Below are 22,878 nucleotides of genomic sequence, written 5' to 3'. Positions count from 1 at the left end.
CGCACAAAGCTGCAGTGCAGGCGTCTTCAGTAAAATTAAACCAGTATAAAGAATCTTTTCACATTCAATTTGCTGAAATAACTGCATCATTGATATGTAGGTGTAGCGGGGGATAACTGCTTTGTGCTTGTTTGATGTAGGAATATTAAGTGCAACAATGAAAAAAAATGTAGCCTTTTTGAAAGTATGTTACAGAAAAAGAAAATTATGATTTTGATGAGAACACCACACAGAAGCATCTGATATTACTGCACTCATTGGCCAAAATAATTCCACCGCTGTAGGGTCTCTTTCCCAACAGAAAGATGTTGTGAAACTTGAAAGGGTTCAGAAAAGATTTACAATGATGTTGCCAGGGTTGGAGGATTTGAGCCACAGGGAGAGGTTGAATAGGCTGGGGCTGTTTTCCCTGGAGCGTTGGAGGCTGAGGGGTGACCTTATAGAGGTTTATAAAATCATGAAGGGCATGGATAGGATAAATAGACAAAGTACTTTCCATGGGGTGGGGGAGTCCAGAACAGGAGGGCATAGGTTGCAGGTTGAGAGGGGAAAGATATAAAAGAGACCTAAGGGGCAACGTTTTCATGCAGAGGATGGTAAGTGTATAGAATGAGCTGCCAGAGGATGTGGTGGAGGCTAGTGCAATTGCATGCTAATGTTAAGAAAATGAATTTAATGAGCAAAGAAAAACAAGAGATACTTAAAAAGTATCTTTTGCTGTATGATGCTGAAAACCTCTATGAATTGAGATTTTTTTTGTCCAACTAATGGTTGCAGTTTGTTTTATGCTTCCTTTGGATTTCTGTATGAAGTTATTGGCATAAATGTTCCTAAATTACTTTGTGTGACATTCTTTTGTGATAGGATGGTGTATTTTTAATTGCTAGAGCGGAATAATCAATAGCAGAGTCATTGAAAAACCCAGCGTGTGAGCAAGGTCCAAGATTAAACTGGATTTTGAAGGTTACGTAGTTTCATGGAAGATCTCGAGCAGAACACCTGTTGTATTGAGTATTGCATTCTTACTTTTCAAGTCATGATTTGGAGATGCCGGTGTTGGATTGGGGTGCACAAAGTTAAAAATCACACAACACCAGATTATAGTCCAACAGGTTTAATTGGAAGCAGAGGCTGATAGCCAAGTTCGGTACCCATAGGGAGGGCCTCAACCGGGACCTTGGGTTCATGTCACATTACAGGTGATCACCATTGCACCACACACACACACACACACACACACACACACACACACACACACACACACACACATTCCTACACGGACACACTCACATACACACGGACACAGGTACACACAGACGTGCACACAGACACCCACACACACCCTTATAGACACACACTCCCACATGCACCCCCTCACAGGCTTAAGACACTCACCACACACACACACTCCCCCTCAACCCCCACCCCAGACACAGACACACACACATGCACACACACATTTTGTGGGGTGAGTTTGTACTTGCAGAGTTACATTGTACTTTGCTCAAAAACTGCATGAATTTATGTAAAAATCTGTTATCTCACTTTTTAGATTAGAATCAATCTAAACATCAGGGCATAGACAGAGAACACGGTGGGGGGGCAACACCTTCAGCATATTGTCTAGCTATCACCATTGTTAACAGCTAACCCGAGAATGCAACTTTTTAAAATAAAGGTTTTGTGATTTACACATGAAAGAAGTGAAACTATCACTGTGTATTCTAACAGATGAAAGGCTTAACAGACAATCAATTTTTCAATGTATAATTTCAGTTACATCACACTGTAAATTTTTGCTATAAATTCTGTTACGATCGAGCCCTCCACTATCACCTGATGAAGGAGCGTCGCTCCGAAAGCTAGTTGGACTATAACCTGGTGTTGTGATTTTTTACTTTTCAGGTGAAACACTGTGAAGTGCAAATTTACGTGAAAAATCCCTTTCATTCCTTCATAAAGCTTTGGAATTCTGATGAGTGCATTTTCAGAGCATGTACAGACCTTTTTATATTTCCTTATGGAAGCTGGGATATTTGATTACCACAGTATTGTATGACTGTCATGGTGTCACAACCAAACCCAGTGTTGATGGCTTCACACTCTCCTCTCAGAGATATTTGATATTGATCAGAGACTGAAGTTAAACTTTTTAAATTTCTCTCCATCATCTGGATTAGGCAAATTGCAGCATTCTGCTGTTTCCAAATGGAAACTCGCTAACTCACGTGGAAGATGAGGAGCAGCACAAACTGGCAGTAGTGTAATTTTGACTAATAAGCCACTTTAGTTTGACCTCTGAATTCCTGCTAGTTCTTGCTCATTGTAATGAATGTAAGGATTGATCATTTGTTAGGCCATGTATTTTTATCCTGTTCATCTGTTTTTCCTTTTAAAAATATTGTCAGCTCTAAAATAGCTTCTAAGATTTTTTTTCATGAATAGTAATATGAACAGGTGATTGATTCCCAGACTCTGTATGTGCTTCAGTGTGCTGCAGAAAGTGTTTTTTTTACCTTGTACTTGGCATCTGCATATTTTTCTATCTTCTCTATCATGGATCATTGCAAGAACACATGTTTAAAGTTATAGGCACACCCATTTATCCTAAATATAAATCTTCAGGAAAATCTGTGCTGAATTGTATGACCATTGGCTATGACTATGTTTATTAAATGAATTAGAATTGCCATGTCAAAAATGTGGCAGCTACCATCACTTGTATTTCAAAGTGATAACCTCCTTCAACTTGCAAGCTATTTAACATTGCTAGAAAAATGCTATTGCTGCTAAACTCAGACCAGTTGGAGAATACCATCTCCAAGGTGGTCAAACGCCACTTGCCAACATTTTATTTGAGTAGCTTAGAGTAATGCAATGTTTTATAATACGCTGCTTGTGTGACTGTAAAATAATACAGTTGGAATAAAACATGTTTCGTCTTTTTTCTGCTGTACTCTTTTATTTAAACAATTTAAGTCATTTCTGACTCTGTTTGCTAGAATTCTTTTCTCAAAGAATCCTATGACTCGTTCACAGGAACAGATTTTTAATTATCCTGTTAATGGTCTTGCGGCAGTAGAAGAAACCAGCCATCAAGGTCAAAGAAGGTCTTGAAAGAGTTGACAATTGTATTGTTTATGTGGGTAATATCACAGCATCAGGCTGCACCCTTTTGATAAGCAATTTCCAAGTGGTGTTTCATCCAAGGTTAGAAAAATATACAACAATATTGCAATGCGACATTCCAAGCAAAACCTGTTAATCTTTGATTTGTTTGTACTTAATGGAATGACGTTGGATAAAATCTAAGGTAAATGTTTGTTAACTTTTCTGCGTTTTTCCTTTTTAATTCCCCTCCTGTTGTGTTTGGTTCAAAATTTTCTAATTGAAATGAATATTTTTAGTGAAGAATTAAATATTTTTCTGTTCTTTGCACTTAATGCTGAGCACATGATTGTGTGTCGCATGTTTGGTTCAAGGTTAAAGTCCCTTCTGTTATCCCAATGCTATAATTTAACCCCAACCCTCAATCTTTCAAGTTGTCTCCAGTTGCACGTGATTTTTCTCCTTCCATTTGTCTTCTGTGATATGACTGAGTGAAGCAATCATAATAGATATGAATCTTAGCAATAGTGACATTTCATTTGCATAGTGCTTTTAACACAATAAAATGTGTTGTGCTACCATAGAGTAGAGCTATAAACACAATCTGACACATGTTGGGGCAGATGAACAAAAACGTAGTCAGAGACATCTTTTGAAAGAGTATCTTGAAGGAGGGAAGAAAACTCAAGAGGCAGTGAACGATAGGGAGTTCTAGAATTTAGGCTTAGCAGCTGTGAATGTAAGGCCAACAATGGTAGAGTTGAAATGGGTAGAAAGGGACAATTGGAGAAATGCAGGTAACTTGGAGGGTGAACACAGCCTCTAATTTCCTTTTGGAATGTATGGACTATTTGATGACATGCCTGGGCTCTTCAAACTTTTTTGGCACAGCTGCTCGTCTAATTTGAAAGATCCAGCTTAGGTGACCTTTTGGGTTAATGCCTTGCTATGTAGGTTAGAAGGAACGTTCAGAATTGCCTTTCAGCAAGTGATGGCAAGCCAACTTGTTGAAACTTTGCAGTCTGTGGTGTGTAGAGCATTGAAGTGATGCTTTGGAGGAAGTTGCAAGATCCTGACCCAGTGACATTGGTAATATAGTTTGAGATCAAAATAGTGTGGAGGTTGGGAGGGGAACTTGCAGGTTGTGGTTTAGCTGTGCACCACTGGCTTTGACCTACTAGTTACTAGAGACTGTAGATTTGGAAGGTGCTGTGAAAGAATCCTTGGTGGGTTGCAGTAGTGCACATTGTAGAAGGTACACACTGCTGCCAATGTATGTCATTGGGAATGAATGCTTAAGTTGGTCGTTGGGGCCACAATCAAGCGGGTGCTTTGTTCTGGATGGGATAAAACCTCGAGTGATGGAGCTGCAATCATTAAAAGTATTCACTCTCACTTCTGACCTGTGCCTTGAGGTGGACAGGCTTCAAGAAATCAGGAAGGGAGCTATTTGCTGCAGAATTCTAAGTCTCTCACCTGTTCCATTAACCACAGAATGTATATGGCCGGTCCAATTCAGTTTCTGTTCGTTGGTACCCCACAGTATTTCAATGGCAAAATTCAAGTGGGTTACACATTGTGTGTGCTACCCTTTAAGTCATTCCATTGATCTCTTTCTGCACTGTTCAAAGTGCTGGACTTGACTGAAATGTTGGGATATTCTGAAGAGATGTAGAGATTTGAATTGTTGCCTGAAAATGGGGTTGTGTCTTGTACTTGAATCAGTGAGAGATTGTCTGAGGCAAACAGTTTGTCAGTGTTTGGACTCTCCTTCCAGATCTCTATGGCAGGTCAAAAACATGCAAAGAAACTGTGTAAGAGATTACACAGGCAACAATACCTGCACAGGAAAAACTGGAAATAGTGGTAATGAGAGAGTGAGCTTATCTGGGTAAGAAGGTGCCTGAAAGGCAAATACTGGACGAAGGATGTGTGACTTTGCTCAAATCCCAAATATTTGTGCGATAAGGGATAATTGACAGTATTACAGATAGCCTGCTCATTTTCTAGATTACTCTTTTCTCACTGTGTCCAGAAACTCCATTTTAGGACCAAGCTAATGAGGTTTGTGTTGCTGAGTTTGCATTACAAAACAGTTTGAAATTTCTATTGTGTGGTAGATCCCCGTGCCCTGGAGCAATAAAGAAACTGCAAATATGGTTTGAAAGTTTCATCAGAATATTGTTGTATTCCAGAAGTATGTTTTACACAGTTCAATACATCCTTAAGACCATGCCGATTTTCCTTTTGTCATTCCCGAAGCTAACATGAAATGCAGCATGAATCTCCTTGCATTGTATCTAATGAGGCGCTGTCTTCAGAGATGATTCAGGCGTCAAAATTAACCTTGCTATCAATGTTTCTAAGGAGATAATGAGGTGTGCTGTTAAGGTAGTAAATGTGCATGTTTATTCCAATGTGGGGAACGTGTAGCTTTCAGTGTTGCCACTTAAAGGTTGCACCAACACATGATGTGCTCCAAAAATACTTTTGATTCACCTTCAGTAAAGTAAAGCTGAGATCAGGAACCTGTTAATATGCTCTTGGCTCTTAGCTTTACATTATTCCTTTGTAGTCATCAATTTGCTCAAATACTACTGCTTTTTGAACTTTTCTCCCTCCCAAAACCTTCTCTGTGTACACAGCAATTTGACACCTTTTGGTATTAAAACCTTGCAAAGTACTTCACCAGAGTGTTAGTAAGTAAAATTTGATATCAGCCACACGAGTCATTTGGACAGCTAGCCAAATGCTTATTTAAAAAGCTAAGCTGTGAGGTGTATCTTAAAGGATAGAGAAGGAAGAGAGCTTTAAGGAGGAAATTCTAGAATCTGCAACCCGAACACCTGAAACACAGCTGCTGTTAGTGATCAGTTTATAATACGGAACTTGCAAGATACCAGACTTGAGGAAATGCATAGATTCTGGGGGAAAGTAGAGACTTCTCTGGAAAACTGCTTATGTAGGTTCCCCCCCCCCCCCCCCCCCATTCAATTTTGCTCCACCATGTTTGGCATAACTTTTAGCTGCTAAGACCAAACTTTAGAATTCCCTCTGTAATTCTGTTCACCTCCCCTCACTCATTTTTGATGTAAAACAACACTTCATTTTATCTGGGTAAATGTGACAACAATCAATCAGTCACTCCTTTTGATGTGCTTTATTGACCAAAGCTTTTTTCCCCTCTCCTCTCTTAATATCTTCCTCTTTTAAGTCAATTTCAGTTTTTGTTTGCTTTTGCCGATTGGAAACATTTTGGGGATGGTTTTGATAGTAAAGACCTTGTGAGTTGTTAATCTATTTGAGTTATGATTGCCCAGATGCCCAGAGCAGTTAAGAATCAACCATGTTGTAAGATCTTGTTCTCACCCAGATAAAGCTTCAGTTTGCCATTTCATCGAGAGGATGCCATATCCAACAATACAGCAGTACCTCAGCACAGCATTAAAAAATGTCATTCAGGCTTATGTAGTTGAGTTACGACTTCAAAACTTCTGATTCAGAATTGGATGCAGAATTCCCAATTTCTTTTCATCTTTTAGTACCCATTCAGGAGAGGTGTGTGGGGTTTGCTGGCTAGACCGCATTTATTGTCCACCTCTTAATGCACTGCCTTCTTGAAACACTGTAGTCCTATTTGATGTGCACCCACAATGGTAGAATTCCAGGACTTGGTAGGGGGCTCATTTTTAAGGTGAGAGGAGAGAGACTTTTTTTAAAAAAAAAAGATAGGGGTAATTTTTTTAAACAGATGGTGATTTGTGTGTGGAATGAACAATATAATGTTGAAAAGACATTAGAATAAGTACGTGAGTAGGAAAGATTTGGAGAGTAATGGGCCAGGAAAAAGCAGATGGGATTAGTTTAGTTTGGGATTATGGTCAGCATGGATTGGTTGGACCGAAGGGTCTGTTTCCATGCTGCATGACTCCGACTTCAACCCAGAGACACTGAAGGAATGGTGATATTTTTCCAAGTCAAAGTGGTTTGTGACTTGGAGGGGAGCTTGCAGGTGATGGTGTTTCTGTGTATCGGCTGCCCTTGTCCTTCCTAGGTAGTGGTGTTTGTGGCTATGGAAGCTCCTGTCAGACAACCTTTGCTGAATTTCTGCAGTGCTGAAAATGTGTTGCTGGAAAAGCGCAGCAGGTCAGGCAGCATCCAAGGAGCAGGAGAATCGACGTTTCGGGCATGAGCCCTTCAGGAATCTGCAGTACTCATAAGGCTGCAGTATGTATACGTCATTTATGTTTGAGGAATTAAAATGACTAACTAATTTATCCAAACTAAATGGGAAACAATGGGGTTATATCTGACTGTGTGCTTATCAAACGTTTCTGGATTCCTACTTTCCTGTAGAGGTCACTGAGTAGTAATCTGTGGTGGGAGTGCAGCTGATGGTGCCCTCATTTTAGCATTACAATGTTGTGCACCACTGGACCAGAACTTAACAAATTTTTGCATTGTTTTGAAAATTTGGAATAGTTACATGAAGGTCAGTCATTAATGTATTCCCAGGTGTTGTGTAAAGTCTGTGGTGAATTGAGAAATGTTTGGAATACTCACTTAAGTGTGCGTATATTCAATTTCTGTGCTGCTGCTGCTTAACTGCAGGTTTGTCACCTTAATAATAATAATAATACTTTGAGTCCCCAATGCTGTGCTAATCTTTTTTATGACTTGTTTCTTCACAGTATACTATAATGAAAATCTCTTGATTCCTGTTAATTGACCCCTTTTGTGCTTCCAACATTTTAATAAAGCTAGGCTGGTGGTTCACACATTGAGTATGGAGAAAGTCATAAAAGCAATTGTATATTCTGTTCTATAAATAGTATTTCACTCCTGTACATTCCACCAAGCAGCCTATAAATTTCTTGGCAACAATAGTAGCTCCACTTCATCTTTAGAGGTTATTATATTCATAAATTGTAGCATAAAGGTACATCTCTTATCTAGTACAAAGACAAAAGGAGCATGCCTGTGCCATGCAGTCTTAATATATTTTGTGATGCACAATTCATTTTAATCTTGCTTTAATAACCTTGTTAGTTCTTTGAGTGTGCATCTTGGTGTTTTTAGCTCCAAGACTCAGTAAGGACATACAATATTTGAACTTTTTTTTGGTAATCTCTTGCAATGGGATGAGGACAGGTAGAATAGCTCCCTCACTCCTTACTCCTCATTTAGAGTCATAGACATACAGCATTTTTTTTAAAGAAGAAAATACTCAATGTTTTTTTTCTTTAAATGTGTTGACATTCACACTCGAGGTGCTTAGACCTATTGACCTTTTCTTAAATTTTGATCAATTTTCAAGTTTTGATCGACTTTTATGCAAGTTTGCTAAGTAGATCTGAGCTATAGGCAGCCAACTTCTAAACTGGCAGCAAGCTCCGAAAACTGGAGAACTGGTTAATCACTGGGTCAATTCCACCTTCTAGGAGACTGACCAGCCCTTCTTTCTTCTCACCCTTTTCCTTTTGATGGATCTCCAGCCAGTGGTGGTTGACCTGTTTTCCAGTTTACTGAGCTTGCTGCCTTTTTTTGAGCTTGGTTGCCTACATCCCTTTCCTGAAGAAGGGCTAATGCCCGAAACGTCGATTCTCCTGTTCCCTCGATGCTGCCTGACCTGCTGCGCTTCTCCAGCAACACATTTCCATATCTGCCTACATCTCAGACCTGTGCAGCAAACCTGTATGAGTAACTGTGATTGGCAGGAAAATTGATCCAATTTAAGGCAAGGGTCAGTAGATTTAAGCACTTTGAGTGTGAATGGATTACAGTTGTAGTCTTCCTGTATTGATTTGCTTTGGTAAGTGCTGTCTGTGCTAAATAGTGATTTTAATAATTTACTGCTCTTGACAGACTTGAGGGAGCCCTTTTTAATGTTTTGTTGTCTGAACTTTGCATATATAATTACTAAATTGTTGACCATCAGTGATTTGAGCAGTTTTCAAGTTTTGGACAGGTATTGAAGTGAACTAATTTTTAATGAGATTCAACATTTGCTTTTGACAATACAAAGTTTTAGTGCAAAGTACCAGCGTCTGAAAGCATTGTTTCAGTTCCTTACCTGACCTGCTTACATGGATTACTGATGTTCAGTCATAAAGATACAGGAACACAAGCAACCACATTTTTAACCAACAAAGAGTGACCAATCAAATATCTTTAATTTAGCTTTTCTTTGCAGGTGCTTTCATTATTAATTTTCTTCTGATTACTCATGTCTAAAGGATTGTGAAAATTCACTTAAAACATTAAGGAGAAATCTGATTTTTAAAAAAAAAAATGGCTGTTGGACACTTTTTTTAACTTTCCAAAACTGCTTTATGGAAGTCAGGTGTTGTCTTAAGCTATGTAAACAGACAAGGCTGTTGGCCTCTGGAACTACTTGGACATACTGGAAGTTACATGTCTGCGTTTATGGCTGTCAGGAGTGGCTATTTGATACTGTTTTGACATCAGTTAAGACTTAGCCTATGAAATGAGATCTCTTACCTCAGTCTTTGCTACTTTTCTGAGAAATTCTTGAAGATTCCATGTGAGAGTTTCAAAAAAATGAGAAAAGCTTTTCAAGGTGTAAAAAGGAATGTAAAATATAAAAACTAAAATACCTATTCTCCCTGAGATGATTCTTGCTCTTGACATCTTCTGAAAGAACTGTTTCTGAGGAGATCCCAGTAATGCCTGTAAACAATTAGCAACACACCTGTGTGAAAGGATGGCAGATTAGAAGCTGTCTAGAACATCTCATTTCATAGCCTTTTTATTCTTTGAAATTATACAAGTATTTCATCAACTTTAATCTCTGGGCAAATTTCTTTATTTTTTATTTAGCTGGTGTGTATGTGTTGAATTATTTAGGTTAAATATTTGTACTGTAATATTTCAAATGGTTAATCGGCTTTACATACTTGAATAAATCTTGTTTTAATAATTAGTCACTGATTTTTATATTTATTAAATTTGCTAGTTTTAATACTGAACCTAATATAATAAAATAACTGGCAATATCAATATATACCATTTTCTTTCATATTAGAATTAGAATCCCTACAGTGTAGAAATAGGCCCTTCAGCCCAACAAGTCCACACTGATCCTCTGAAGAGTATCCCACCCAGACCCATTTCCTTACCCTATTACTCTACATTTCCCCTGACTAATGCACCTAACCTACACATCCCTGAATGCTATGCGCAATTTAGCATGGCCAAACCACCTAACCTGTACATCTTTGGACTGTGGGAGGAAACTGGAGCACCCAGAGGTAACCCACGCAGACACTGCGAGAATGTGCAAACTCCACACAGACAATCGCCTGAGGCTTGAATCGAATCTGGGTCCTTGGCGCTGTGAGGCAGCAGGGCTAACCACTGAGCCACCATGCCGCACTTTTTGTGTTAGATGGAATAGTGGGACTAGAGAGAGAGAAAAAGCATTCTTTCAAACTTGGTCATAACGCACTGAAAATGATACGTGTTAAGAGTTTTAAGATTGATTTATGGCTCAGAGTCACAGCAAGACCTGGACAAATGGCAAGTAGCATTTAATAGAATCTCTACAATGTAAAAGCATTCCATTCAGCCCATCAAGCCCACATTGACCCTCTGAAGAGCATCGCACCCAGACCCACCTCCCCAACCCTATTCCTGTAACCCTGCATTTAGCATGGCCAGAGCTGAAAATGTGTTGCTGGAAAAGCGCAGCAGGTCAGGCAGCATCCAGGGAACAGGAGAATCGACGTTTCGGGCATAAGCCCTTCTTCAGCCTCATTCCTGAAGAAGGGCTTATGTCCGAAACGTTGATTCTCCTGTTCCCTGGATGCTGTCTGACCTGATGCGCTTTTCCAGCAACACATTTTCAGCTCTGATCTCCAGCATCTGCAGACCTCACTTTCTTCTTTAGCATGGCCAATCCACCTCACCTGCACATCTTTGCACTGTGGAGAGAAACCAGAGCACTTGAAAGAAACTCATGCAGACATAGAGACAATGTCCAAACTCCACATGTTTGTGCCACATAAATGCCAAGCAATGATATCACCAATAAGACAGCATTTAACCATCACTCCTTGATATTCAATGGCACCTCCATTGCTGAATCCCCCCCCACTATCAACATCCTGGGCATTACCTCAGGAAAAACTCAACTAGACCAGCCATATCTATCAGTAAGTCTGGGGCTACGAATTCTAGAATGAGTAAGTTGACTCCTGACTCTCCAAAACCTGTTCACAATCTGCAAGGCACCCATTAGGAGAATGGTGAAATATTGCCCACTTCCCTGGATGAGTGCAGCTCTGACTGTACTCAAGAAGCTTGACATTATCCAAGACAAAGTGGCTCACTTGACTGGCACCACATCCACAAATGTTTGCTTGTTGTGCTACTGATGCAGTGTACCATCTGCAAGATGCACTGCAGAAATTTATTAAGGTCCTTAGATAACATTTCCAAAGTTGCAATTTCCACCATTTAGAAGGGTAACAGTAGCATATGCTTAGGAATACCACCACCTGAAAATTTTTCTTCAAGCAACATGCCATCTTGACTTTAAAATATGTCCTACTGGGTCAGAATCCTGGAACTCCCTTCCTAACAGCATGGTGGAGTTACCGATACCAAAGGACTAGAGCAGTTCAAGAAGGGACTCATCATCACCAGAGCCAAGGACAATGAGGGTTAGACAATAAATGCTGGTCCAGTGACACTGAAGTCCTCTGAACAAATGGGGAAAAAAGTAATTCGAGCCTGAGTCAGCAACGCAAAATTGGTTGAGGAAATGGTAGCATTCTTTACTATTGAATATTTGTCTCATGTTAAGAGGCACTTATTAATATCCAGATATTTATTGAGTAAATATAACTTTTTATGCCTTTTACAATATAGGTGGGACCAATTTAGAGCCTAGAACATAGAGAACATAGAACAATACAGCACAGAACAGGCCCTTCGGCCCACCATGTTGTGCCGAACATTTGTCCTAGCTTAAGCACCCATCCATGTACCTATCCAATTGCCGCTTAAAGGTCACCAAAGATTCTGACTCTACCACTCCCACAGGCAGTGCATTCCATGCCCCCACCACTCTCTGGGTAAAGAACCCACCCCTATACCTTCCACCCTTCACCTTAAATTTATGTCCCCTTGTAACACTCTGTTGTACCCGGGGAAAAAGTTTCTGACTGTCTACTCTATCTATTCCTCTGATCATCTTATAAGCCTCTATCAAGTCACCCCTCATCCTTCGCCGTTCCAATGAGAAAAGGCCTAGCAGTCTCAACCTATCCTCGTACGACCTATTCTCCATTCCAGGCAACATCCTGGTAAATCTTCTCTGTACCCTCTCCAAAGCTTCCACATCTTTCCTAAAGTGAGGCGACCAGAACTGCACACACTACTCCAAATGTGGCCTAACCAAAGTCCTGTACAGTTGCAACATCACTTCACGACTCTTGAATTCAATCCCTCTGCTAATGAACGCTAATACACTATAGGCCTTCTTACAAGCTCTATCCACCTGAGTGGCAACTTTCAAAGATCTATGAACATAGACCCCAAGATCCCTCTGTTCCTCCACCTCACTAAGAACCCTACCGTTAACCCTGTATTCCGCATTCTTATTTATCTTTCCAAAATGGACAACCTCACACTTGGCAGGGTTGAACTCCATCTGCCACTCCTCAGCCCAGCACTGCATCATATCTAAGTCCCTTTGCAGCCGACAACAGGCCTCCTCACTATCCACAACTCCACCAATTCGTATCATCTGCAAATTTACTGACCCACCCTTCGACTCCCTCATCCAAGTCATTAATAAAAATTACAAACAGCAGAGGACCCAGAACTGATCCCTGTGGAACTCCACTTGTAACTGGACTCCAGGTAGAATATTTACCATCTACCACCACACTCTGACTTCGACCGGTTAGCCAGTATTCTATCCAATTGGCCAAATTTCCCTCTATCCCATGCCTCCTGACTTTCCGCATAAGCCTGGTCAACGTAATCACAAAGGCTTATATCTTTTACTTTTAAATGTCACTATTGATGGGGGAGATAAAAAAAAAATGATGACAGGAGACTCTCTAAGAGCATCAGAAGCTGACAAGTTTGGGCAAGTAGTATCTTTGCAAAATTTAATGTAAGGACAACTTGCACTATTCTTTGTCTCATGTGTGACCTCTGTCCACTTCTCATTGATTCATTGAAGCTTTGTTTCTTTGTTTTGTATTGATAGCAGATTAACTAACTTTGTCTGTTTGTTCAAATGTAAAAGAATCTGGATAGACTTGGGGAAATCTACAGATAAATGGCAGGTGTTATATAATGTGAAAGAGTAATAAACAGGATTAGATTAGATTAGATTACTTACAGTGTGGAAACAGGCCCTTCGGCCCAACAAGTTCACACCGACCCTCCGAAGCGTAACCCCCCCCCATTCCCCTCTTTACCTAACACTACAGGCAATTTAGCATGGCCAATTCACCTGACGTGCACATCTTTGGACTGTGGGAGGAAACCGGAGTACCCGGAGGAAACCCACGCAGACACGGGGAGAATATGCAAACTGTGAAGTCGCCTGAGTCGGGAATTGAACCCAGATCTCTGGCGCTGTGAGGCAGCAATGCTAACCACTGTGCCACCGTGCCACCCACTGATCTAGAAGAAGGATTTAAAAGAGCTGGTGGGATAGATTGATTCAGCAATCAGTACAACATGCAGCATCAGTAAAAGAAAGCAAATTAGACTCGTTGAGTTGTACAGCAAGAGAAGAGCACAGGATTTGTTTGAGTTTGCACAGAATGTAAGTATGGATGCATTTGAAGAATGATGTGCAATTTCTGTTCTGCAAATTGTGGGCAAAGAAAAATCCAGTTTTTTGAGGAATTGCATTGACACAACTATATCAACAGCTAGGATTAGGTACCACATGATGAGGAGAGAATACAGAAGCTCGTGTTTGCATTGGAGCAGAGAAGACTAAAGGTTACCTGCTTTAAAAACTGTTGAACACTAAATGCTGTGGGCGAGATAAGCATCGCTATGCTTAATTTAGTCACTGATTTTACAAGAGGGCTTTTATAATAAATTTTTTTCTGGTCAGTCCTCTAACTGTGCCTCCTAAAATTTGGATTTTATATTTTTCTGTCCAATATTTGTTTATGATAGGTGAAACTGAGGCATCCTCTGATTATTCTTTTTGCAGCTTCTACTTGATTCTCTTATCAAAAGCACTGAATATATGCTGTCTTATACTCTAGTATATCCTGGACTTCAAATGGGCTTCCCACATAAATATCCAAGTCTCTATTTATTTCTGAAACAAAAGGCAGTAAATATCTAATTATGTTAGATTAAAAACTACTTACAAAAAGTTGCATTCTCTGATTAGTGTTAAATAATTGACCAACGTCTGGCACTGAGGATTTTTACCTTCCTTGATAACTGGAATTAATTGCTTCTTTCATCTAGTGAAGCAGGTACCATTTTAATGCTGCCTCAGTCAGTCAAGATTAATGTATGGAAATTTTGTTTTGTTTCTTCAAATGCCACTGTTTTGGGTATTAGTTGAAAGTCATCTGACTTGACATTTTCTGTATATTGTAGATGAACATTCTCAGCAAAGTGATTAATCCTGTGTATAATTTTTCTAGTAATCCATGTGAATCTGTCATCTAACACAGACAAAGCATAAGCTCGTATATTGAACAGGATGGGTGAAAAATTCAAACCTTGGCTGCAGAGCACAAATTTGGTATAGTCAATAGCCTGATTTGGAGAAGTTTGGGAAATGGTGCTCTGTTCAGGCAAGGCAGAAATTTGTTTGCTACAAATTACAAGCCTGACCAGTCTGGTACAGCTGTTGATACTGGGCCCCTCAAATGGGAGTCTAGTTTTGAGTTGTGAACATGACTCATCTGAATGTTATTTTTTTAAAATAGTAGGAGTGAGATAATTGGCATCGAAATTTAATTGCATTGTGGAACCTTATTATTTTCCTTGCTGATAGAAATAAGAACAGGAAATGATTCATATTTGTGTTCTCCCTGTAATGAAAGTGCTGACTCACTCATTCAGACTTTGCTCATGTTGTTATCTTACAAAATATTGAGCCATTGGGTGGAGGAAATGTTACACAATAGCACTTAGGCCTCTGACTGACATGGTTGCTCATTAAGTCGCCACCATGGATTCTGATAAACCAATTTTGTTTTGAAGGACCTATTTTTCAGTGCTAGTTTCTATTGTTCAATTATTACTTAGTCCATTTTCACTCTTTCACCTTCCTCCAGATCTTAAATTTAATTTACAACACTAATCGAATAGCTTGCACTATTCCACAAAAAAATGGTCTTCAGATTCTTTTTTTCAATAAAAGCAAACTTTATTTACTTTCCCTAATTTACTGTTATGACCAGACCCCAAGTGCAGTTCCCTAATTTATCATCTGTCCTATTGGTGGGCTGCAGCAAGGTTTGTACATGAAGAATCACTCCCTTGTGAATATCTTTTTACAAGACCAAATGAATTCATGTTTTAAAAGGAACCAGTTTAGCCAGATTTTATTTTAGCAAAAGAGGCAGTTTATTAGTTATTAAATGTGAGTTTAAAAAAATGCAACAGAGATGAGAAATGAGACTGAATGCAAAGACAAGTAGAAGTTAAGATGTCAGTCTTTAGTTGCTAATGAAGAGTAGATAGTGCAACTTTGATAGTTATACAGTGGATTTTGGGATTATTGGTTTTGCAGGCTAATTGAAATCCTTTTGTCGTCATGATCTGGAGATGCCGGTGTTGGACTGGGGTGTACAAAGTTAAAAATCACACAACACCAGGTTATAGTCCAACAGGTTTAATTGGAAGCACTAGCTTTCGGAGCGCCGCTCCTCCATCCTTATCCTTTTGTTGTGTTTGCTTTTAATGATTGGCTAGCAGTGGTCAGAGAAGACGGTTCTTTTGTCCTGTTTCCTTCGACTGGTGTCTAGCACTGAGCGAGAAACTCCCCTACTTCCAGTGTGACTAATGGGTGGTTCTTCACCTGTAACCTCAACAGCATACTCATGCACAGGCGTACCTCCGTCCACTTCTGCTTAACATACTGGAGTTGACTGGCTTTTAACCCCTGTGTATCATTGAAAGGGGAAGATGCAAAATCCGACTCTTCTCCCATCATGTTTGCAGTTTGAGAACTAGGAGATTACAATTCGGTTTCTAGATGATATCTCCTTTCAAACTTCCTTGACTTGTCAGCAGAGGAATATATTAGTGAGTTTTGAGAAGATTTGTAGCTCAGGTGGAAGTTCTGGATGTAAGTTTGCTTGCTGAGCTTGAAGGTTCGTTTTCAGACGTTTCATCACCATATATAGGAATATATTATATTCAGGATCTCTGTCTTTCTTTCTTTCTGTCTTAAGTCCCCTTTCATTTTCGTTCTCGCTCTCTCTCTGCCCCTCTCCCTCCAGCAGCCACTGCATATGCATCCACAGTCCTTTTTGCTTGCATATCCTTTTATTTATTAAAAAAAAGTCATGTGTAGTAATTAAAAGTTTAATATGTCTGTAAGCACTTTTGGGATTCATTCATGGTGATGGCAACTTCTCACTGAAGCAGGTGGAGCCAAAAAGAGGAGAGTCTACACACACTATTGACCTTATGTGGTTGTCAGTTTCATAACTTTGTAATCTTGATGTGATTTGAGTTTTTTTGCCTTCTGGAAAGGAAGTAGTCTAAAAGGGTTTTTTTTTTCCCCCAGAAGTGGAACACTCTTTTAAGAAAGTGGTATACCCTTTTTCAAAAGGTGATTCAGGGTTAGCATCTATTTTGATGGAATAGTTATCCTCAAACTACCATCTGCATATTGTCCATATTGTGCCCACATATGTCCTCATTTTGTTCCATCGTTTGCTGTGGATTCTCGGATTACTGTAAATCTCTGCTTGAAAATAAATGTAGAGCTGAAAATGTGTTGCTGGAAAAGCGCAGCAGGTCAGGCAGCATCCAAGGAACAGGAGAATCGACGTTTCGGGCATGAGCCCTTCTTCAGGAATGAGGAAAGTGTGTCCAGCAGGCTAAGATAAAAGGTAGGGAGGAGGGACTTGGGGGAGGGGTGTTGGAAATGCAATAGGTGGAAGAAGGTTATGATGAGGGTGATAAGGTGAGGGTGATAGGCCGGAGTGGGGGTGGGGGCAGAGAGGTCAGGAAGAAGATTGCAGGTTAGGAAGGTGGTGCTGAGTTTGAGGGTTGGGACTGAGGCAAGGTGGGGGGAGGGGAAATTAGGAAACTGGAGAAATCGGAGTTCAGGACAGGACAGAACCCCCACTGGTCCTCACCTACCACCCCACCAACCTCCATATACATCGTATCATCCGTTGTCATTTCCGCCACCTCCAAACGGACCCCACCACCAGGGATATATTTCTCTCACCTCCCCTATCAGCGTTCCGAAAAGACCACTCCCTCCGTGACTCCCTCGTCAGGTCCACACCCCCCACCAACCCAACCTCCACTCCCAGCACCTTCCCCTGCAACCGCAAGAAATGCAAAACTTGCGCCCACACCTCCCCCCCCCCCCCCCCCCCCCCCCCCCCCCCCCTGCTTTCCTCCAAGGCCCCAAGGGATACTTCCATATCCGCCACAAATTCACCTGCACCTCCACACACATCATTTACTGCATCCGCTGGACCCGATGTGGCCTCCTCTATATTTGGGAGACAGGCCGCCTACTTGCAGAACGTTTCAGAGAACACCTCTGGGACACCCGGACCAACCAACCCAACCACCCCGTAGCTCAACACTTCAACTCCCCCTCTCACTTCACCAAGGACATGCAGGTCCTTGGACTCCTCCATTGCCAGACCATAGCAACACGACAGCTGGAGGAAGACCGCCTCACCTTCCGCCTAGGAACCCTCCAACCACAAGGGATGAACTCCGATTTCCCCAGTTTCTTCATTTCCCCTCCCCCCCCCCCCCCCCCCCCCCCATCTTATCTCAGTCCCAACCCTCTGACTCAGCACCGCCTTCCTAACCTGCCACTTATGGTGAGGGTGACAGACCCGACCACTCCGGCCTGTCACCCTCCCCTTAACCTCCTTCCACCTATTGCATTTCCAACGCCCCTCCCCCAAGTCCCTCCTCCCTACCTTTTATCTTAGCCTGCTGGACACACTTTCCTCATTCCTGAAGAAGGGCTCATGCCCGAAATGTCGATTCTCCTGCTCCTTTGATGCTGCCTGACCTGCGCTTTTCCAGCAACACATTTTCAGTTCTGATAAGTTTCTTAACCTTGTTCTCCCTCTATCTCCCCATAACCCTTGATCCCCTTGATACTCAAGAACCTATCGATCTCAGTCTTAAATATACTCAATGACATGGCCTCCACAGCCTTCTATAGCACTTAATTCCATAGATTCAACACCCTCTGGCTGAAGAGGTTTTTTCTTATCTCCATTCTAAACGGGTCTTCCCTTTATTCTAAGACTATGCCCTCAGGTCTTAGTCTCTCCTACCAATAGAAACATCTTCCCAACATCTACTCTGTCCGGGCAATTCATTAGTATGTTTCAACTAGATTCTGCCTCCCTTATCCTTCTAAACTCCATTGAGTATAAACTCAATCCTCAAAAGTTCCTCACATTCCTGGGACCATTCTCATGAACCTCCTCTGAACACGCTCCAGGGTCAGTACATCCATCCTGAGATATGGGCCCCAAATCTCTGCACAATACTCTAAATGTGGCTTGATCAGAGCCTTGCATAGCTTCAGAAGTACATCTCTGCTTTTATACTCCAGTCCTCTCAAAATAAATACCATCATTGCATTTGCCTTCCTCACTACTGACTCAACTTGCAAGTTTACCTTAAGAGAATCCTGGACTAAAGTTCCAAGTCTCTTTACATTTCAGATTTCTGAATTTGCTCCCCGTGTAGAAAATAGTCCATGTCTGTATTCCTCTTACCAAAGTGCATGACCTCCTTACTTTCCCACATTGTACTCCATCTGCGACGACTTTGCCCACTTGCCTAACCTGTTCAAATCCTTCTGCAGACTCCCCTCCTCCTCAATGCTACCTGTCCCTATACCTATCTTTGTATCATCTCCAAACCTACCAGAATGCCCTCCGTTCCTTCATCTAGATTGTTAATTTATAGCGAGAAGAAAAGTTGTCCCAACTCTGATCCTTGCAGAACACCCCTGGTCATGGGCTACCATCCTGAGAAGGGCCCTTTTATCCCCACACTCTGTTTTCTGCCAGACAGCCAAACTTCTATACATTATAGCATCTTGCCTCTGACACCATAAGCCCTTATCTTTCTCAGTAACCTCCTTTGTGGCACCTTGTTGAAGGCCTCATTGAAGTCCAGGTAGATAATATCCATTCCCACTCCTTGTTCTAACCTGCTTGTTACTTCCTCAAAGAACTCTAGCAGATTTATCAGGCATGATCTCCCCTTGATGAAACTGTGCTGACTTTGCTCTATTTTACCATACACTTCCAAGTATTCAGAAATCTCATCCTTTACAATGGATTCCGGGATATTCATGGTTTGCAGCTAATTCACTTTTACAAACTGTAGTTATCTTACTGATAATCTTTGCGGCTGATCTAAGAAAGCTATTCTGGTGTTGAATAACATTAGATTTCTGAAAACACTAAAATTTTTTTTGCTATCATTTAAAGGTTGTGAAAGGATGCCTTAGACTTAATGGAATGAGGGAACAGGTGACAGGTGTATTTAAGGGTTAATTTGATGAGAGCAATATAAATGGGGGGGGGGGGGGGGGGGCAGCTAGTAAGCAGTGGGGTGAGACTTCTACGTAGTGTGGTTAACTGAAATAAAGCGGTCATTAAAATGAGGACTTGGACCCCTTTTAAGTACAGTTACCTTCTCATGATTCCATTCCTCAGTTTTAAAAAAATCATTTAATTGCCCTTCGTTCTCCTGAGGAACAGAATCAGTTAATTGCCCTTAGCTGCAGACTGCTGCAACAGCAGTAGTGAGAATAAAAGGGTAGAATTGAAAAGGGGTCACAATACGATTAATGCAAATTGTGCAGAAATTGGCAATTTCTTTTTTTAAGTTACATAGAAGATTTAGTTCTTCATTGTTTTTACACTCACTTCAATCCATCTGCCAGGAGGTGTACGATGAACGTGCCTTGAATTCAAGTCTGACTTGTATGGATTTAAAAAAAAAGAATTGACCCTCAAAGGTTTTGGTTGGCTCAGATACGTTAAAGTATTTGAGTAAGATGTATTTGAACTGTTTGCTCTGAACACTTGTGAATGCCATGGAATGCCTTACTTTCCATTGTATTAACCACTGCATTACAATTAAAGGAGAGGAGAAGTATTTGTTAAGATAGAGGAAAGAACAGAAAGTCATTCAGTGTTTTGTCAACGTTTTGGTTATGATGACACATTTGATGCACTTGTTGAAGATGTTTTGGTCAGACATTGCCCTTTAATAGACACAAATGTGTGATGTTGGTATTGATTTTGGATAGAAAGTTTAGCCTCTGGCTGATAGCTAAGGCAGCTGAATGCCCTTGCCCTTATAAATATTTTTGATTTGCAAGCATGGGTGATACCTAATAAAAGCATTGCTAATTGTTTAATTGATACATTAAGAACAGAACCTTTGCTTTGTCATAGGCCATAAATAAATGTGAGTGCTGAAGAATTTTAAATATCAAATTTCGCAATCAGTTAATATGAAAAGAGTTTTGTGAACGCCTCTGGAAGGTTATAGGAAATTAGATCAGGTGACTAAATCTGTTTAACAGTGAAGTTTACTTAAAGCTGTGGGTGGGGGTTAAACCAAATTCAATCCTTCGGAAATGAGTTGGCTGTGAAACACAAAATTACAAAAAAGTACGCTTGGGGAATTATTCTCCAGAATACAAAAGGAAGAATGTCTCAGAAGAGCAAGGTACATTTTTTAAATTTTTGTTTCTTATTTTTCAATAAGCACTAAATGTTTTGAGGCTCTTAAGTAGATTCTTGTCTATTTATACCAAAGACAGAATTGCGAGAGAAACTCAACAAACAACATTTGCGGAGAGAAAGCAAAGTCAATGTTTTGGGACCAGTGGAGAAGGGTCACTGGCCCTGAAATGTTGACTCTGCTTTCTGTCCACAGATGCTGCTAGACCTGAGTTTCTCCAGGAATTTGTTTGTTTGATTTTCAGCTTCCACAGTTTTTGTTTTTTGCTTTTTTAAAGTGTCTTGTCAATTTAAGCTACCTCCCTTTTTTGACTTGCAAACCCATCAGAGAGGTTCATTTTGAATCTGTATGATTCCAGATATGTACAACTGATGAACTGCTTAGTGTTTTTAATAAAAAGTCCCAGTTGATTTTGGAGAAAATGTCCCATCATTTTTAATTGTTTTAATTTAATATATGCTTTCTTCAACATCATGCATGCTTTTAGATAAAATGTTTAATTTTGTTCGTCAAATAGTTTAGATGTACAGTGATAATCAGTGTCGCATTGATGTATCCAGATTGGAAAGATCCCATGTTCACTCCCAAGGCTGTATTGCTTGGCTAGTCATTGTGGTGCTTTAGTCCACAGTTTTCTGTGTAAGACCAGTTTTATGCCCCATCTGTCAACTGTCCAGATCTTCAAGGCATCAAGTGGAATGGAGTGAAAGCAGGAGTATAATGTTGACATGTAGGATTAGCCATGATCATATTGAATGGTGAATTGCTGTTTTTAAATTTTCAATGCTGTTCTTAAGTGTGCTTGCATGCAAATGCCAGTTGAAGAATGTACGGAGTTCACTTGTGATTGCCCCCAAGGTTGAATGATCCGTTGATGCTACGTGCCTCAGCTTGATTTATTTGATACGTAACAGTGGCTGATAGGCCATTTCTTTAATTCATGTGCTCTCCACATCAGCTGAACTCAAGATGTGCTAAATGCTGATAAAGGGCGGACGAAGGATTGCAGGGCTGCAAAAGTTTAGGTTACAAAAGTATGGACTAGCAAAGCCATGGGAAGATTTGTAAACATGGTTGAGAATTTTTAAAAAAACTCGTCAGCCAGCGCAAGATGATGGCCGAGCAGGACATAGTGTGATTTGGGATGTGAACAATAGAGTTTTGAATGAGCTTAAGTCTATACAATGTGGAAGCTTAAGTCAGGGTTCATTGACATGCTAAAGTTTAGTAGAGATAACAAAGGCATGGGTAAGAGTTTTGGCTTTCAATGAGCAGAGGCAGTGATTAAGCCTCATGATTTACAGAGGTGGAAGTGTGTGGTTTTTACGATGCATATGTGGTTGGAAATTCATCTTTGGTCAAACATGATGTCAGGTTTACAAACGTTCTGATTCAGCTTTCCCACCGAGCCTGTGAGGGGCATTTCTCAGGGAGCAGCTGATTTAAGTACATTTCTGATGTAGTAAGAGCATTCCAGTGATGAGATGTCAATGGTAATTTCTAATTCCTAAAATCAAACAAATTAAACTCTTCTAAATGCCTGTCCATCAATTATACAGCCCCATGTCAGAAGCACATAGCAATTCCATTTGGTTGGATGTTCAGTACAGCTTGATCTCCTAATGGTGGATGACTACACAATGAAGACCTGGAGAAGGAGGAAGTGTAATCTTTAATCTTTTGAGAGACTGTATATACAGTTGTGTAAAATAGTGACGAGTAGGAAAGTAATTCTTCCTGTCTGGTGTTTAGCACTGTGAAACCTGGTACGTGTGTGCCGTTTCCTACATAGGAACACCGGATGGGTGGACTGTG

General features: G+C 40.5%; 1 protein-coding gene across 2 annotated transcripts in view; it reads left to right on the top strand.

Annotated features, from left to right (window-relative positions):
* The window catches only part of LOC122563087 (S-adenosylhomocysteine hydrolase-like protein 1), a 97,357-nt gene that overhangs the window by 19,152 nt on the left and 55,327 nt on the right, over positions 1–22,878 (top strand). Inside the window, exon 1 of one of the 2 annotated variants that reach the window (XM_043716501.2) lies at positions 20,898–21,048. The exons of the other annotated variant lie outside the window; for it this stretch is intronic. Within the exon in view, the coding sequence (XP_043572436.1) occupies positions 21,031–21,048 (18 nt within the window). The 5' untranslated portion in view covers positions 20,898–21,030. Of the gene's footprint in view, positions 1–20,897; positions 21,049–22,878 lie in introns of those variants that run through there. 2 annotated transcript variants of the gene reach the window in all.

Source organism: Chiloscyllium plagiosum, unplaced genomic scaffold (genome assembly GCF_037043375.1).
Source record: "Chiloscyllium plagiosum isolate Xiang-an unplaced genomic scaffold, Cpla_swu_hap1 HiC_scaffold_26, whole genome shotgun sequence".
Taxonomy (NCBI): domain Eukaryota; kingdom Metazoa; phylum Chordata; class Chondrichthyes; order Orectolobiformes; family Hemiscylliidae; genus Chiloscyllium; species Chiloscyllium plagiosum.
This window is presented reverse-complemented; position numbering and strand designations above follow the sequence as displayed.